The 16,721-nt window shown below is 53.0% G+C and overlaps 1 protein-coding gene across 1 annotated transcript in view; it reads left to right on the top strand.

Annotated features, from left to right (window-relative positions):
* Positions 1-16,721, top strand: part of PLXNA4 (plexin A4) — a 408,926-nt gene that overhangs the window by 301,849 nt on the left and 90,356 nt on the right. Inside the window, exon 5 of the mRNA XM_028525438.2 lies at positions 10,002-10,102. Coding sequence (XP_028381239.1) covers positions 10,002-10,102 — 101 coding nt within the window. The remainder of the gene's footprint in view (positions 1-10,001; positions 10,103-16,721) is intronic.

Raw genomic sequence — 16,721 nt, 5'->3', positions numbered from 1 at the left:
ATGTCTGCAAGGAAAGCCGTGTCTATTTGAAAACATTCTCCCTAGCCCAGGAACTCTCTCTGCCCATAGGTGTGTGCAAACACCACTCCTGTTACCGGGCACGCGTGCCTGCGCACACACCCTCGGGCCGTGGTGCGTGCCTTCGCTCACACCAGTGTATCATTGGCACCCAACCACTCTGGTTCGAACAGTCAGACAACTGCAGGGGACTCTGGCCAGCAGCACCCTTGTCAGAAGGAAGCTGGAGGAAGGGTCGGATGCTGGGTTGGGAAGAGGGCGGCCAGCTGTCCTGCCACTGCCCACAGCGTCCTGCCAGGGGGTCTCTGCGTAAGTCTCGGGACTGGCTTGGCTCAGCTGTGGGCCTGGATTGCGAGATGCCACTGTGCCTGCCCTTTGCTTCCCCTCCCTGCTCTCCTTGGCTGCTGGAACAAAGGCCCCCCTTGAGCAGACTGAGCTTGGGAAACTCACACCAGCAGGTCCCTAGTCCCAGTTCTCAGGGGCTGTGGCCTCTGTCTGTGTCGCCTGGTGAAAGAGGGCTGGAAAGGAGCAGCAGCACTTTGATCCCCAGGACAAAGGCTCCTTCCCACCTGCTGGGCCTGGGGGTGGGGAGGGATGCTCACAGCCCCTGGCAGAGGGGGGGCGGGTCCTGGAGGCTCCACCTCTTCCTCCAGCCCCAACCCCAGGGTTGAGTCAGCAGAAGTCAAGAGTCTGTATCTAGAAAATGGTGTTGGCCTTGCACTAAAACCCCTGCAGCGACTGAGGTTCACCTGGAACACGAGAGGACAGGCAGCTGGGTGGGTACCTTGTCCCTTTTGGTTTGTTAACTCTGTGCAGGTCCCTGCCATCTCCGGCACCTTGCACGTTGGCTGGGCGGCTCTCTGGGCAGGATGTGGGTGTGGCTTCCAATGTCCTCCATCAAATGCACTGGGGTCGGCTTGCCTAGGAAAACCCACCTTGCAACATCACAGTCCAGGAGGTCAGGCCTCCAAATATATCGTGTGAATGTGAACCTGATCGCCCAGAGAGGGGAGAGAGTTTGATGTGTACTCTGAGAGACGAACCTGTGGCAATAATCCTGAAATTACAGGTTTTAGGGTAGAGCCAAGATCGTCACATCCATTATCTCCATAAGGTCCTTGCAATATGTTGGAGATCGACAGGAACCAAATTCGTTCATTCATTCATCACGCATTCATTCATTCTTTCACGCAAGCAGGCACTCTCTTGCTCATCACTTTTCCTTTGCTATGCCTGAGCTGAGCTCTAGGTGTGGGATGAAGAACTTCATGCCCCAGCTCTCCCTCCTGGGGGCATTTTATCTGAGAAAGATGCTGGAACAACAGACAAAGCATTGGTATTGGCATCACACTAACTGTAAATGGCATTCATATGTTTTATCTTAATCCTCAAAACTGCCCTTCAGGGTGCTTACTGTGATTATCAGATGAGGAAAAGGAGACTCTGAGAGGTTAGGTAAGTTGTCCCAGTCACACAGGAAGTGGCAGATGCAGGAATCACACCTAGGCCTCTTCCCCAAATCTCTTCTTCTCCCTTGGCACTTACATAAAGCTATTCTAAACCCTGTCTTCCTTTCTACCCACGTTTGAAGGAGCCAGGAAGTCTCCCTGGAGGAGGAGGCTGCACTGAGGCCTGCTGTCAGTCTCTCTGTAGGGCTCTCCTACTCGGAGATGGGCCTCTTTGCCCACTGGAGGGGTCCCTCAGCCCCTGGACTCGGCCAAACCTTCTTGGCTTAGAGTAAGCAGCCTGCAATTCTGTTATGTTTCCAACCCAAGAACCTGGGCTCAGGGGAGCTAGGGACCAGCGGTTCTCAGCCCCCTGGGCTGTAGGCAGGCAGCCAGTGTGCGCAGGGGTCCAGAGGCAGGCTGCCGCCCCAGCTTCGTTCCAGTTTCCACCCTGGCCACCACCCTGCTGTGTGACCTTGGGCGAGCTGCAGCCTCTCTGAGTTGTGGCTTTTCCGTCTGCACAGCAGAGAAGGGGGTCTGAGGGACACCCACGGCTAATCACAATAACCAACGTGAGCCACTGGGGCACAGCCCACACTGGGAGGGGCGAGGCTGGGGTGGTTTCCCCAGGCTCTGCAGAGCGCACGCTGAGAGCTCTCTCTCAGCTCCTTCCATTTGCTAATGAGAAGCAGCATATGTTGACGATTCCGGCATCAACGCTTGCTCCTTGGCTGTCCTAGTTTCCAGAGCAAACTGGCTTCCTATTAGGCATTTATACTTATTAATAGCAGCAAATTGCAGCCCTCCACAACATCTGCTATGTTTCATTTGCAAAGAGCTTCCCAGACTATTGTATTAGTGTAGTAGTATTCTGTGACCAGTTCTCCACGGCAGAGGAGGCCTGGGTCCCCTCCCTGAAAACAGCTCCATGGAGACACACTGAAGGGAAAGGATGTGTTCGTGGTCACCCAGGCACCCAGAACACGTTACAGCCCAGGGCCTCAGGTCCCCGAGCCTTGTGCTGTGGGGCTACCGTCCTTGCTGTTCTGAGTATCCATGACCTTGACCCTAGAACTCCTGCCTAGAGGCAGGTGTGGACAATGGTGAGAGCCAGGCTGCTGTGCCCAGTGCACCAGTCTGTTCCCAAGGGAGGCCCCTGCTGCATTAGCCCATGGCCAGGGACAGGCAGGAGGAGTTGCAAAGTTCAAGGCAAACCATTCTGGAGGAGCTTTTATTCCTGCCAAGTGGATAAAATCATTTCCCAGCACTGGGCAGCCAGGGCGTCAGGACAGAGGGCCGACAAGCAGCTGTGCTTCCAGGCAGCTGCACATCTGGAGAGCTGCGCTCCCTTTCCAGAGTCTTCTCCGGTGCTTCTCTCGGGGGCTGAGCCTCCCTGACACCTGCAGATATATCATCACGGAATTAAGAAATCTTGCTCAGCCTGGGAGATACTGAGAAGAGTCATTTGTCATGTTTGATCCAGTTTTTAATAATCTCCCCACCACGGAACCAGGTGCATATAACCTGTGATACTCAAGTTAAAAATAAACTACTACACTGCAGCCCCGCCCCTCCTCCATTTAGCTTCTTCCCTGTATCTTCCCCAGGCCTTTGCACCCTGGTGTGACTTTCTGCCTCACACCTGTATCGGTTAGCTATTGTTACAATGAAGCTGTGTAACAAGCCACCCGCAAACTCAGTGGCAAACAATAAAAAGCACAGATTCTCATAGTCACAGGCCTGAGAGTCATTGCATGTCTGCCGATTCAGGCTACGCTCGCTGGGCAGTCCTGCTTCAAGCTGCCCCGCCAGCTGGGCTTATCCCCTCCACGTGTGTCAGGCTCAGGTCTGCCCCATGTGGGTTTGCTTGGGGTCCAGGCTGAAGAGGAAGCAGCTACATGGGGGAGTTCCTTTTGTGGCAATGGCAGAAGCTCAGAAGGGCAAGGCCAACCACATAAGCACATCTCAAGCCTTAACCTTGTGCCTGCTACCTTCCTATTGACTAAAATGAAGACCTGAGACCAAGCCCACGGTCCAGGGCTGGGAAGCACACACCACCTCTCCATTCACCAGGAGGCCAGGTGGGGTTGGTAGAAGAGTTGGGATGGGTGGCACCGTCTGCCATAGCCTGTGACCAGGCTCCTGGCTTCTGCCTGTCTTGCCCGTCTGCACAGTCAAAAGTACCTGCCACGTCTAAGCAAAGAAGAGGTGAGGGATTGTGTTCCAAGCATGGGGCGTCACTTGAAATAAGCACAGCTTCCTGAGCCACACGGCTCCCCTACCACAAGTTCAAGTCTGGGCAGCGAGGGGCTTAGAGACGGGGGCTCTGCAGAGTCATGTGTCATGTTAAACCCATGGGGAGACAAGTGGCCCCAAGTCAGCAAAATGGAGCCTGGAATGGTGACCAGAGGCCATCAAAGGGAAGAAAGGCCCCTGGAGAGGCTTTGAGGGGCTCCCTAGGACCGTGACACTGAGAGCCACGTGCACTGCTGAGTTCATTTTCTAGGAGAGGATGGACTTTTCCAACTCTACTTCCTTTGCTTGGGGGCAGGAGAGGGCAGGACGGCGATGAGGGACGGCGGGCACCAGGCACAGCATGCGCACAGCTTGACAGCTCCCCAGCAGAAACTCTCCTGGAGTTTCTTAATGGGTAGTCTGGCCTCTTTTTTTCCCTTTTTTTGACAGTTTTGAAGGAAATTGGGTACTTAAGAAGTTTTTTGGACATTTAAATTAACTCCCACCATCAGGCTCGGTGTAGCTACTGTAGCATTAGCATCCAATTATAAGAAGAGAGATGAAGCAATAACTCACATTTTGACCAGAATGTCATATGCTTAAACAAATTAGAGGTACACACAGAAACTATATGTTCTGTCTATGGAACATTCCCGAATGTAATCAGCACGGCAGCAGGCTCCCTTTGCAATGCTAACGGCAACAGGCAAAGGGGAGCCCTATTGCCAGAGGAAAGCATCTTTCAAAATATCAGGGAAACCAGGCAGGGGCTGGCCAGTGGGGCCCAGGCCCCAGGGAACTGGGGGAATTCCTCCAGCTGCCCTGAGCACACCCAGGCCCAGGCCCTCCAGGCAAAGGGCTCTGCTGCTCAGAGTGCAAAAGCATAGAAAGGCCAAGGCCATGGGTTGAAATCTTGTGTGGAACCTTTGCTGTATTCCCAGTTACTCCTTGTCCTCCTATCCCAGGCCACTGTTTGTAATTCATGGCCTTGGTCATGGGGCTGGACAGGTGAGGGAGTAGAGGTGATGATTCTGTTCACAATAGTTCAAAACCAGACAAAAACTACGTGTATTAAGGAAGTTGACCTTGGTGACAAAAGGATAAGGCAAACCACTATGATTCCCAGAAAGGCCATGGAGGGCGATAGAAAGGCGGGGGTGGGGGTGGGCAGGCAGGGGTTTCATCATCGTACCTGGGAATGAGATGACAACTCGGAGGATGAGCAGGAACACGAGAACTCGCCACACTCAGGGGCCACCTGACTCACAGGAGCTATTTGAATCCTAGGCCCCTCCTCCCTGTGCCTCTTGGGAGGGGTGGGAGGTGAGGAATGGTTCCGGGCAGAACACGGCTGTGACACTGTTTTTCCCACTGAGGACGTGGAGGTGCAGAGCGTGAACGTGACATGTCCAGTCGTATACACGTACACGACAAGAGACATTCACCCAAAACCCTTTTGTCCATTTGAGGTTAAACTGAAAACAGTAGCAACGTCTACCTTTTTCACTCAGGGGTCTCAGAATATTTCATAAACGTGGGTTTGGTCATCTGCCAGCAGAAAGCGTCTCCCCTTGGCCCTGGAGGCTGAGCAGAGAAGAGGTGTTCTCACACCTGCCCCGTAGGCTCTTCCTCAATGTTGGGTTGTGGTAATGTATGTGTAACATAACATTTGCCATCTTTTTAAGTGTCCAGTGGCAATAAGTACCTTCACATTGCACTGCAACCATCACTGCCACCCATCTCCAGAGTTATTTCCCTCTTCCCCAGCTGAACACTAACTCCCCATGCCCTTCCCCCGGGCCCTGGCAAGCACTGTTCTACTCTGTCTTGATGAATTCGACTATTCGAGACACCTCCTCCTATAAGGGGAATCACACAATATTTGTATCCTTGTGACTGGCTTCTTTCACTTAGCATAACGTCCTCGAGGTTCATCTGTGTTGTATTGTACCATGTGTTAGGATTCCCTTCCTTCGTAAGGATGACTAATATTCCACTGTATGTATATACCAGATTTGTGTACATCCATTCATCTGTCCACAGACATTGGGTTGCTTCTACCTTTTGGCTGTTGTAAGTGATGCTGTCGTGAACACAGTGGTCCAAGGGTCTGTTCAAGTCCCTGCTTCCAGTTCTTTTGGATGGGTACCCAGAGGTAAAATTGCTAGACTCTATGGTGATTCTATTTCTTTTTTTGAGGGTAGGCCACACTACCCATAGGTTTTTGCACCAAGCTGGTAGAATGTGTCAAGAAGACTACGTGCAGGCCCCACCCTAATCCCTCCACCCAAGGGACCCCCTTCTCCCCCAGCACCGTGTAGGCGCGCATAGAGGTTCTGACGTGTGCTGAGGCTCCTGTCTTAGAAGCAGTGGAGGAGTGATTGCAGCCACATTAGCCAACACCTTTCCTGGAGTCCCCTGGCCAGGGGACAGACTCAGTCGTTTGTGGTCTCTGAGGCCATCCATCACTAAGATACCTCAGGCCACGTGGCCACCTGATTTGTTCTCCAGGCAGAAGCCCCCCTCCGTGACTTTCTTTTTTCACCTCTTCCTGTGGTCTGAATTCCCTCACTCTGTTAATTAGCATGCCTGGCACGGTAGCTTAAGACTTGAATCAGCGTGGGGTGGTTTTAATTAATCGTGTGTCTCTGCATCTGGAGTGGTTTGTGTTCCGGGGTCAGGAGAGGAGCCGGCGATGGGGGATGCAAGAGAGCATTTTGTCTGGTGTCTGGAGTGGGTGGAGAATGGCGGTATCTGGGGAGGGAGAAACGTAGAGCCAAGGTGACTCAGGAGCCACCTGGCTACCTGCGAAACTCACCAGCGATGTGTGGAAGGTAACCAGAGCTATTTGGGAAGAGAATTGCACCAAGATAAATGGTGGACTAAATCTGGTTTTCAAACCTGATTTAAAGCATCAGGACATTTTCTGATACTTTCCAGAATTACCCGTGGGGTGGGGAGTGAGACAATGCAATGATGTAGGTTGGGATCAGGCTGGGGGAGCTGGGCCGTGCTGGAGAACACTGCCTGAGCATGTGACCGTGGAGATTTCCCTCGGCCTAGCCTTCCTTCTTCAGGAAACCCTGGGAAGGCGAGGGGCGTGGCACCTGGCTCTCAATTTATAGTAACCTTTCTACTTGGTCTGTCAGAATCCTGTTGGCTCCTCCAGTTTTAGTATCCATGCTTTCAAAAGAGTGGAGAAAACCTAGATAAAGTTGAGCAGAGTGATTTTTAAAAATGTCTTTAAAAAGTAGATAGAAAGATCCTGAAAGTAAAAGTTTAAAGAGCCAAGTCTCATAAAAACTGCTCAGGACTTAGGTCCCTGCCCCACAGGGGTGTGCCTACGTGGAAAGCAAAGAAAGATGCCAAACTGTTACAGCAGCTGATAAAGGCACTGAATCAGTCCAGGAAGCTGGGATAACCCCAGGGTTTCATCCCAAAGGTGAAACAATGAACAATTTAGGGGCAGACACCACAGTTCAAGGAGGAAATGATATGTTCAAGATATAAAAGAAGAAAACTTTTTCAAGGCCCGTTGAGTTCCCAGCTGCATTAGTGAGGCTGGGGAAGACTGTCAGAGCAGTCCCCTGTGGTGTGGGAGAGAGAAAAAGTGACAGTGTAATCAAGCATGGGTACTAATGACAAAGAGAACAAGAAAAATCACTTGTAATGTGCTTCGTCATGTACGAAGCTTCATACCTACTGGGTCATCTGTGCTTCGAAAAACTCTGGGAATTGGTGGGGGGCATTTCCATCCTCGTGTTTACAGATGAGAAAAGTTGAGATTCAGGCCCAGTCAGGTCTCCCTGCTAGACAACAGTGAGGCAGAACTTGAACCCGGCTCTGCAGGCTTTCACACTGTTCCTAGCCCGACACAAGTGACTCTTGTCTGACTTCAAGAGAGAACGTGCTTTCGGGTATTAAGCACCAATTGCGAGCTATTTTTAGAAATCAGAATGCAAAGGTTTCGAGAACGTCAGATTGGCCACGCAGCTGGCTCTTTATGTTGCACGCCCTGGAGACCCAGGCCACGTCTGTCCGAGACAAATTATAGAGCGTGTCCGTGGGAGAAGCTGGGGAGGGTAATAATTAAGTTTGGACCAAGAAAATGCTTCTGATTGAGCAAGTCATGATTTTCTCCTTAAGACCATGCAAACGACATAGTGCCAGACGGGCAGCTGGAACACATGGAAACATTATTATGTGCTTAAGTTACCAGCTTTCACCATCGGTGGCCCCTTTTATGACTCTTTTTCCCCTCCAGGCATCATGTTTTGAAAGAGTTTTGCCTACTAAACAAACTGCATTGATTAAGTAATAATATATTTCCCATTCTTAATATGGGACATTCATCCCTGCGTATGCATAGAAACAGAAACCAGTAACAATTCAGGTTCCATTAGGCTTTTGGAAATATTGAAAATAGCTTGTGGACCTCATCAGCACTCATGAATTTCTACGAGTCCAGGCACTTTGGGCTGGGAACCATTATTTATAGGCTTATAGGACCAGCACGTCTATCCCCATTTAGGAGGCATGGAAAGAAACTAAGGGAACAACGGGAAGAGGGCGAGTTCCTGGCCGTGTGGAGAGTCAGTGGGATAATTTGTAAGAAACTGATTGTCAGGATTAATTACGAAAATGGGAAGGTTGTATGTGGGTAGAGCTGAAGCATGGCTCTTGCTGATCACATAAGTGGTAATAAAAGAAAAGATAAAATTCTAAATGTACAGAAAGACATCTGAGAATGTGGGGAAAGGGCCCCCAAGGCCAAGGGCAAAGAAAGCTGTAAGAATGGGAAGAGGAAGCTAAAAGGTACCTGGGAAGAAGGGAAAATGGAGCGTGGCCATTAAGAATACTCCGTGTGTACTTGAGAAAAACAACAACAAAAAGATATATAAAGGGAATTGGAAAATGAAGGTAGGAAGGAAAAGGAGATCATGAGGGATTAGAATTAATTATTAAGTAGTTCCAAAAGGGAGTTCCGAGACTCATTGAGCAGGCGCTGGTGCCAGTTTGCCTGCGTGTGCATTACAAGCCGCCCCTGCCAGGCGGTGCAGGAGTTTACAGAGGCAGATGCTCCTCGTTCATCCCCCCTCCCCCGAGCAGCAGGGAAAACCCAGACTCTGCCTTTGCTTAGCAAGCCCCGCGCTTGTCGGGCCAGCGTGGCTTCCCTTCCCAGTGCCTGCCGTTGGATGGCGAGAAACGGAAAGAGATGCCCGCATCCGATTCCCTTAGCTCAAGCTGAAAGGTTAGGTAAGAAACCCCCCATCGAGATAAAAATGTATCCCACCTGGAAAAAGATGATTGATAAAAATAAATAAGTACAAGGACGTTGTAGAGAAGAAACGGGCAAAATGGAGAATGAAGGCCAAGGCTGTACAGAAAAAAATATTAAAATTCCGTTCGATCCTGCGGGCCGGTATGAAGTGCTTGTGACGTTATCAGGTCCTGAGAAGTCCTCCTGTCAAAGACATCGGGCAGTGCTTCCTTGGAAGACAATGGGACGGAGCAGGTCCTGGGAGCGCGCTGGAAATGGAAGCACCTGGGCCAAGCAGCGGCGTCACATGGGACATTTTATTAACACGTTAACAAGCGGCTGGTGAAAGCGCATGTCAGGTTTGGGGCTGGGACAGGAAACCTCTCATCATGAAAAGGGTGTGGGTAGGAGAAATCACAGCTGCCCTTTGAAAGCACCAGAGTGAAAAACCCTCAGAGCCAGGCGGCCACATTACGAGAAAGACAGAATAGGCAGGTAATGGCTGCGGAGCGAGTTTATTACACCTTGTTAAGGGCGCGGGGAAAGAGAGAGTGAAGGCCTTGGTCTTGGGTGAAAGGCCCTCTGGAACCACAGCAATTAGGAAGGAGAAAGACTGAGAAGGAGGCAAAACGCTCTGGCAACAGAGAAACAAGAATGGAGAGCGAGTAAACATTTGAGTTTATTGCCTTGAGAAGAAACAGATATGTGTTGACCTGGATGTTTGTAGAGATGTTTTGGGGGTTTGGTGGTAAGGAAATGTAACTGTAGACCATATAAGTACCTTCTATAACATTTTAATATGGCCTCTCTGGAGTCCATTCCCAGAGATTTCTATGAAAACAGCAGGTGGGTGTCTCCCTTGGGTGCTTATGTGGCCACCTGCTCAAATACGATCCTCTAGGTCCCTTTCGGTTCTGGGGTTCTCCATCCCTTCCCGCTCCTACACTGTTTTAGGGGGTACACCTGCTAGAGTGCAATCTCTTGTGAACGACTGCGTGTTCTGCAAAATCCTGACCACTCTCTCGCTTGTTGTCCCGTCCCAGCTCACCAGAGTCCCCGTGGAGTCCTGCGGTCAGTACCGGAGCTGCAGCGACTGCCTGGGCTCGGGGGACCCGCACTGCGGCTGGTGTGTGCTCCACAACACGTGAGTACCGCCGGCAGCTTCCTCCTGCCGTGCCCTTCCCCCCCCCCCCGCCCGTAACTCTCTTCCTCCTCCTCATCTTCTCTAGCTTCACTCCTTCCTTTTGACCTCTCTTCTCCCCTGTCTTTGCTTACTCTTCCTTCCTTGTATCATTTGCAAATTTTATCTTCCCTCTTTTGTTCTGATTTCAATTTAAATTGCCAAATCCCTAGAAGATAGATAGCAGTGGCAATGTGGGAATGATGATGGGCCAGGATGTGGAATCACGCTGGATAAGTGCGCCCTGGAGGGCCGGAGGGAGATCCTGGCCATTTCTGACTGTGACTTGACTATAGGCTGATGCTCCAGGGCTAAACAGCAGGGAAAAGGCATTAGACTTTTTTCCCAAGGCTCCCATGGGCCACTCAGTCATGTGCGTGATCCATATTGTCCCTTCAGTGATTCATCCGCTTAACTGACTCTCCGGCATCCCCCCAGAACCTTCTGGTACTTGAGACTCTTCTGGTGCCGTTCAAGTGGGTAGCCCCCGGGAACCCACCCACTGTTGTCACAACATTCAGCTGGCTGTCACAGCACCCTGGGCCTGGGGACACGGGGCCAGACGAGCTCTGTCCCAAGTGCTGGGCCCTCTGCCTATGTGCATTTTTGTGCTGGCTCCCTTTCATTCTCCAAAAGCGGGAGGAAGGCAGTGGTGTGCAGAGGAGGCAGACGGTAACCTGGCCGTGCGGCAGCCTGGGGTGGCATCCCGGCTCCTCGTCTGTGAGTAGGAGATGGTGATGTCTGACCTGCCCACCTCCTGAGTCTCAGGAGAATCAGATGAGATCACGTGGGTGACGGGCACTGGGACCTGAGCAGTGTGTAAAATGCAAGGGGGGCACGGGGCAGGGGTCTCAGCACAGGTGGGGCAGGACTGAGAGCCCTGCCTCTTATGACCCTTGTTGACCCCCATCGATGGTGCAGATGGCTCTACATGAACTGCATCCTTCCCTCCCCGGGGCTATCCCAGCCTCACACTGCCTTCCTCTGAGTGGTAGACGCTCCTGCTGCTGCATTCCCCTCCCCTCCGTTAACCTGGCGTCATGTCTTATTCTGGAGTCTGCGCATCTTCTCCGCACGTGTCCTTTCAGTGCAGCCCTTATGAAGCACGGGCGCTCAGAAGGCAGGGGCTGTGCAGGGGCTTTCTCTGTGCCTGTCACTCAGCACTGCTGGGGGGGGTGCCCCCCTTGCCCAGAGTGCCACAGTGGGAGCAGGACCCTGGAAGGACTACCATGGAAATCAGTGTGAGGTAGTTCCCTAACATGCTATGAGATATTGAACAAGAACAGTCGATTCTCATTATCTGTGGTACTTTATGAAGTCACTCTGAACACCAAGTTCATGAATACTGAACCTCGGCTCCTAGGAAAATACAGAGCTAGGTGCCTATGAGCATCCGGTCCCAACATTTTGGCCACCCCTTCAATACATAACCATGTTTTGTGTGTGTTTCTGCTTAAAGACACCTTATTTCATATGTATTGTTTCATATGAACCTTGAACTCACTATAGTCTGTGCCTGAGGGAAGCGTACCTAACACAAGCATTTTTCTCCATAAGACACGTCACAGCCTTCCTGCACTGAGGGACACGGGGCAGGACTTCGACAGGGTTCCTAGGGGCCACTTTAAACAGCGGAATCACCAAGAAAAAGCACAAAAAAGTGAAAAGTGGGACACCAAGTAGAAAGGACACACTGACACTGGGAACTAAAACAGGAGGGCATGGAGGTGTGGCCTGGTCGGACCCGCGCTGGGGACGTCTGCTTGTGGCCGCTGGAAGTTTTCTCCTCCCCGCTCGTGTCCAGGAGTGACCTTGAAGAGGCTGCAGCATCGATCTGGGGATTAGACAGGATTCTCACAGATGGGCCAGTTCGCAGGCATGGAATCCTCAGACAATGAGGATCGGCTGTGACTGTGTGTGCCAGACACTTTGCCGTTTTGTGTGTAAAGAGGAAGCCCCGCACGCCCCACGGTGGTGCAGTGGGGACGAAGTTAGGTAATGAAGGGTGTCGTGAAGGTCCCCGGGGCCCTGCAGGTCTGCTCTCTGGCAACCTCGGGCCTCCTGGTTGTGTGGAGACTCTGGTGCAGGGGCCGGGGCGGGGGGGGGTGGTGGGCCTGAGCTGATGTGTTTGGTGAAGCCCAGCTCCCGGGGAGGTTCGGCTCACCAGCACTCCTAGGCCAAGGCTGCCCGCCCGCCGTGACGCTCAGCACACCCGTCCTGCCTCCCGGCCAGAGCTAGTGACCAAGGAGGGGCCCCGGGGCCTCCTGGCCAGGCGAAGGAGAGCAGGCCCCTGGATCTTCTAAGATGCTTGCAATCAGGATATGATGTTTACACTCACGGAGTGTGGTGCGCACAGATCCGAAGTGTATGATTTGAAAAGTTTTGACAGATGCAAACACCCAGGTAACCAAACCCCATCAAGATACACATTTCCTTCACCCAGAAGTCTGCGTTCCTCCCTAGTTCTGAAGATCAGGTCAAAGCCAGACATTGCCTCTCCTGATACACCCTCTCTTATTTTAAATAGTTGCCAACCGGACAGTCCAGGGTGGGACAGGTGCCTGAGGGCACTCGGGAGGGAAGGGAGGAGGCTGCGGCAGGCCGAGTAGGAGCAGAAGGCCGGGGAGGACCAGAGAGACACTCACCCTGGGTGCCTTGGTTTGCGGGAAGCGAGCATGGTGTGAAAGGCAAGGGTTTTGTGTGCGTGCCTGGGAGTGCTGTGCCCAAACCACAAGCCTGCCTGTAGGTCTCTCACACCACCCCTGCCCGCTCTGTGCCCGACCCTGTGCTGGGCTCGGAGGATCCAAGGGGACAGTGTCAGGCCACCTCTGCCCTGGGCCTTGGGAACCAGGCCTCTGGTTCAAGAACTGGGCAGGGGGTGCAGCCTGTACTAGAGTCAGAGCATTTGATAGGCCTGCATCAGGGGCAAGACCCCATGCTGAGCGCTGCAGTCAGGGGACCAGGGCACAGAGCATCAGGAAGAGGGGTCCTTTGGGAGTCACGGTATTTGTCACTTTGCCCACTTCCATGGTTGTAGGGGGAGGAGGGTGGGAACTCTCTGGGAAGGGAAGGACTGAAGGGGTGTGTGTGAGAGACAGAGGCAGAGACAGAGGAGCAGGAGGAGAGCGCTGGAGCGTGCACAGGCTGAGGGCGGGGCCCCTCCTCACAGGTGGCTCAGGTGGCTGAAAGGGCTGTTTGTACCAGCAAGGGCACAGGTGGGTTACAGACTAAACACGCTTAAGAAATGCCCGTGTAACTGAAACCCTCCCTCCTGTTACTCAGTCCCAATTGTGGCAAAGAGCTGGCCTGCCCGCCCCAGTAGCGTGGAGGACCACCTGCAGCCCTCTCCCCAGTCCCTCGGGCTTGCCGGTGTGTAATGGCAGTGATGCCATAGCCTCAGTAGTCTGGGCGTGCGTTTGCCCACAAACTGTGCCCGTACTGCAGACGCATTTGTGCCTCTTGAGTCTTTATTCCAGGAGCATTTGCCTTGGGCCTGAGCCTGCCTGTTCTGTCTCGGGGGATAGTGAAAGGAAAGCCTATGGCCTGGCCCACCTTCGCCTACCCTGGGCCTGGACCCTCGCCTCCAGCTCCAGGCTTGGCAGGTCCCCAGGTCCCTTTTTGTCTTCGCCTCCCAGGCCCAGGCCCAGAAGCCGATCCCAGGCTGAGCAGGTAACGGGATCCCCCCGCAGACCCAGCCGCATCGATCGGCCCAGACATCACCTTTCTGGAGAAGGGTCCTCAGTGTCATTGCCGGGAGGCTCGTGTAACCCAAGACGTCAACAGGGGCAAGATAAGATCGGCTTTTATAAAGTCTCTCCCTTGCCCCCTGGTGACCCCTCCTCTTGGCAGCTTTCCTGTGTTGGGAGGATGCCCTCCCTGGATGGGTTGGCACAGGTCGTTGTTCAGGTCCTTTTATTCTTTATATAGTTCCTGCCACGATAAAGAGAAGGGAAGGGGGAGGAAGAGGAGGGGAAGGGAAGGGAAGGGAAGGGAAGGGAAGGGAAGGGAAGGGAAGGGAAGGGAAAGGAAAGTGCTGCTACCCAGAGCAGAAGGACGGGTTAAAACTAAGAACCTGTCTGTGGACACACTCAGCCTGGGTTCAGTTTCCTCAGCAATAAAATGTCGATGACAGAGCCGTGTTACAGCCATGGTATGAAAATTAGGAAGAGTCTGTGCATCCAGGCTCATCACGGTGCCTGGAGGCAGCCCCGTTTCAGTGACCGTGAAGCCGAGGCTGCAGGTCGGAGCCCAGGGCCTCCTCCACCGCCCCTTCTCCTTACCGTCCTCCCCAGACCAGAGGGCTGCAGCTGGGTGGCTGGGACCAGCCCAGGGCTATGAAGTCTTCTGCCTTGGACAACTCCAACCAGCCGTGTCGTTTGGGACGTCTTCAGTGGCCGTGGGTGTGGCTGCCCGTCGGCCACCCGGGAAAGTGCAGAGAGAACAGTTTGTCCCACAACCATGGCTGAGTGTCCCCTGGATGAAGTACAAACTGATTCTAAAATGCCCGGCCTGTCCAGCTGCCTCCTACCGTATCCCAGAGCCTGGTACCCAAGGCCTACTTAACACTAACCTGCTAAGTCAGCGACCTCCCCTAAGGCTGTTTGCAGAAAGTCCACACAATCGTGGGGGGTTGTTAGGATCCACTGCTCCCAGCAAACTCTTTGCAGTCTATGCTGCAGCCTTCCCTGACTCTTCACCAAGAAGCTCTCAGCCTCTGATGCAGAGAAAAGAGTAGATACTGGTATATTTGAACTTTTCTCTGTGACTCAGTAGATACACAGTATGGGTTAAAAAAACTTTCTTTTCTTTGAGCTGCTGCCTGCTCCCCCTGCTCCCCACGCACATATAACACAAGCTTCCATGGCCCATGGGTGGTGAGTCAATGATCCATCTTCTCACAAGAATTAGGGAGGCCCTGCCATCCGTGCATGTCTGAGGGTCCCTCCCAGTCTAATGACTTGGCTCTCCGGGGACAGCCTGAGGGGCTGGGCTACCTCCTCGCTTGAAGCACAGACACGCACAGACACACACAGCCATGCACTGACACTCACATGCTCCGCCCAGTCATACCGCCCCACGCAACACCGGGTGGGCGGCCCACCTTACACAGAGCGGCGTGCTCCTCTGCACCGAGCCTGAGGACCTGGTGGCTTCCCCAGACATGAAAGCTCCAGGCTGCTGGATGAAGTGCATTGTGAGAGTTGCTCAGAATCCAAGCAATTGTTGGATGTGTCCCGAGTAATAGACAGCATCCTCCTTATTGCCAACTGGACTGTGAAGAGAATGGATCAGCCTTTGCTTTCTCTTCCTCCTCTTCTCCTCCGTTCCTCTCTGTCCCTCCACTCCTGCTCTTCTCTCCAACACTCCCCTCGACCTTAGTAGAAATAAGTAGATCTGAACAGCGCTACCCCCACTGACAAAGAGAAGAAACCGACAGCCTCACTCCATCTTCTCTTTGGCACCTGGAATTCCTCTTCTCAGAAAGAAGGAACCTCTCCAGGTTCTTGTTACTACCACCTAAGGTTTTGTTCAATGGATCATTCATTTGGGGAGGAGCCGAAAGGAAGCCAAAGCAAGCCTCCCTTCAACCTGGGGCCAGGGCAGAGCCCACTCTGGTGGAGGGACAGGACCCCCTGCTTGCTACGTAAGCCCAGATAGGTTCTTCTTGGGCCTCCGCTGAGCTCCTGCACCTGCCAGTTGCCATTGAGCCCAGTGCCCCCTCCTCCTGCTTTGGTGGCCGCACCCACCGGACGGGCCCAAGAGGCACAGTGAACCCAACACCTGCTGCTCTGTGTCTTGGGATCTTTAGGGAAGCTCACATGGCATCGAGGTCAGTGGCCAGTAGCTGATGATACAGGGAAAATCATAGTCTCATTGTGGTCTTCGAGTTTTGGGGTTTGTCCAGGAACAAATGAACTACTTAGGTTGAGACCATGATGTCCGTCATGGGATGCTGGAATTGCGACATTGAAAAGACTCCCCGGTCCACACCCGTGATGTAAGGAACCTCCCACACACCCAGCAGCCTAGAGAGGTTCCATCCAGTGCCATCCAGTCCGCCTTCCTGTGAGCGTGCAGGTGCGCCTCCCCGTTTCTGTGGGAGTTCCTGGAGCGGCCAAGGACAGTGACATTAGGAAACCTGGTCTCTCTCCTTGTCGGGTTCCCAGATGTAGAGATAATAACCAAAGGGCTGTCCAACCTGGGTAAATATTCTGAGTCCTCTTAATTTTCTGCAAACCTCACTCGGGAAGCTCCCCTCTCACCCCGTGTATTCCAGACTCCTCATGTTCTAACCACGGACTCCCCGATGGTTCATGTTCAGCACAGGTCACGGCCAAAGTGAAATGTCAAGGTTCAGGGGCCACCTATGGGGAGAAGCCAGGAGCAGGTTCTGGTCCTTCAGACCGGTGGCCCCACGCCAGAGGGCTGGGGGGCGGGGGCCAGCGACAAGCCCCCGGTTTGGAGGCTGGCCCAGGCCGGACTCACACCTAGCCGCTTTTTCAAATTGAAATTTAGCTGCCTGGCTGGCAGCACGGGGACTGAATATTTCTATCCCTGTGTTTAGGAATTACTTTCTAGAGGC

This window comes from Phyllostomus discolor, chromosome 10 (assembly GCF_004126475.2).
Source record: "Phyllostomus discolor isolate MPI-MPIP mPhyDis1 chromosome 10, mPhyDis1.pri.v3, whole genome shotgun sequence".
Lineage (NCBI taxonomy): Eukaryota > Metazoa > Chordata > Mammalia > Chiroptera > Phyllostomidae > Phyllostomus > Phyllostomus discolor.
This window is presented reverse-complemented; position numbering and strand designations above follow the sequence as displayed.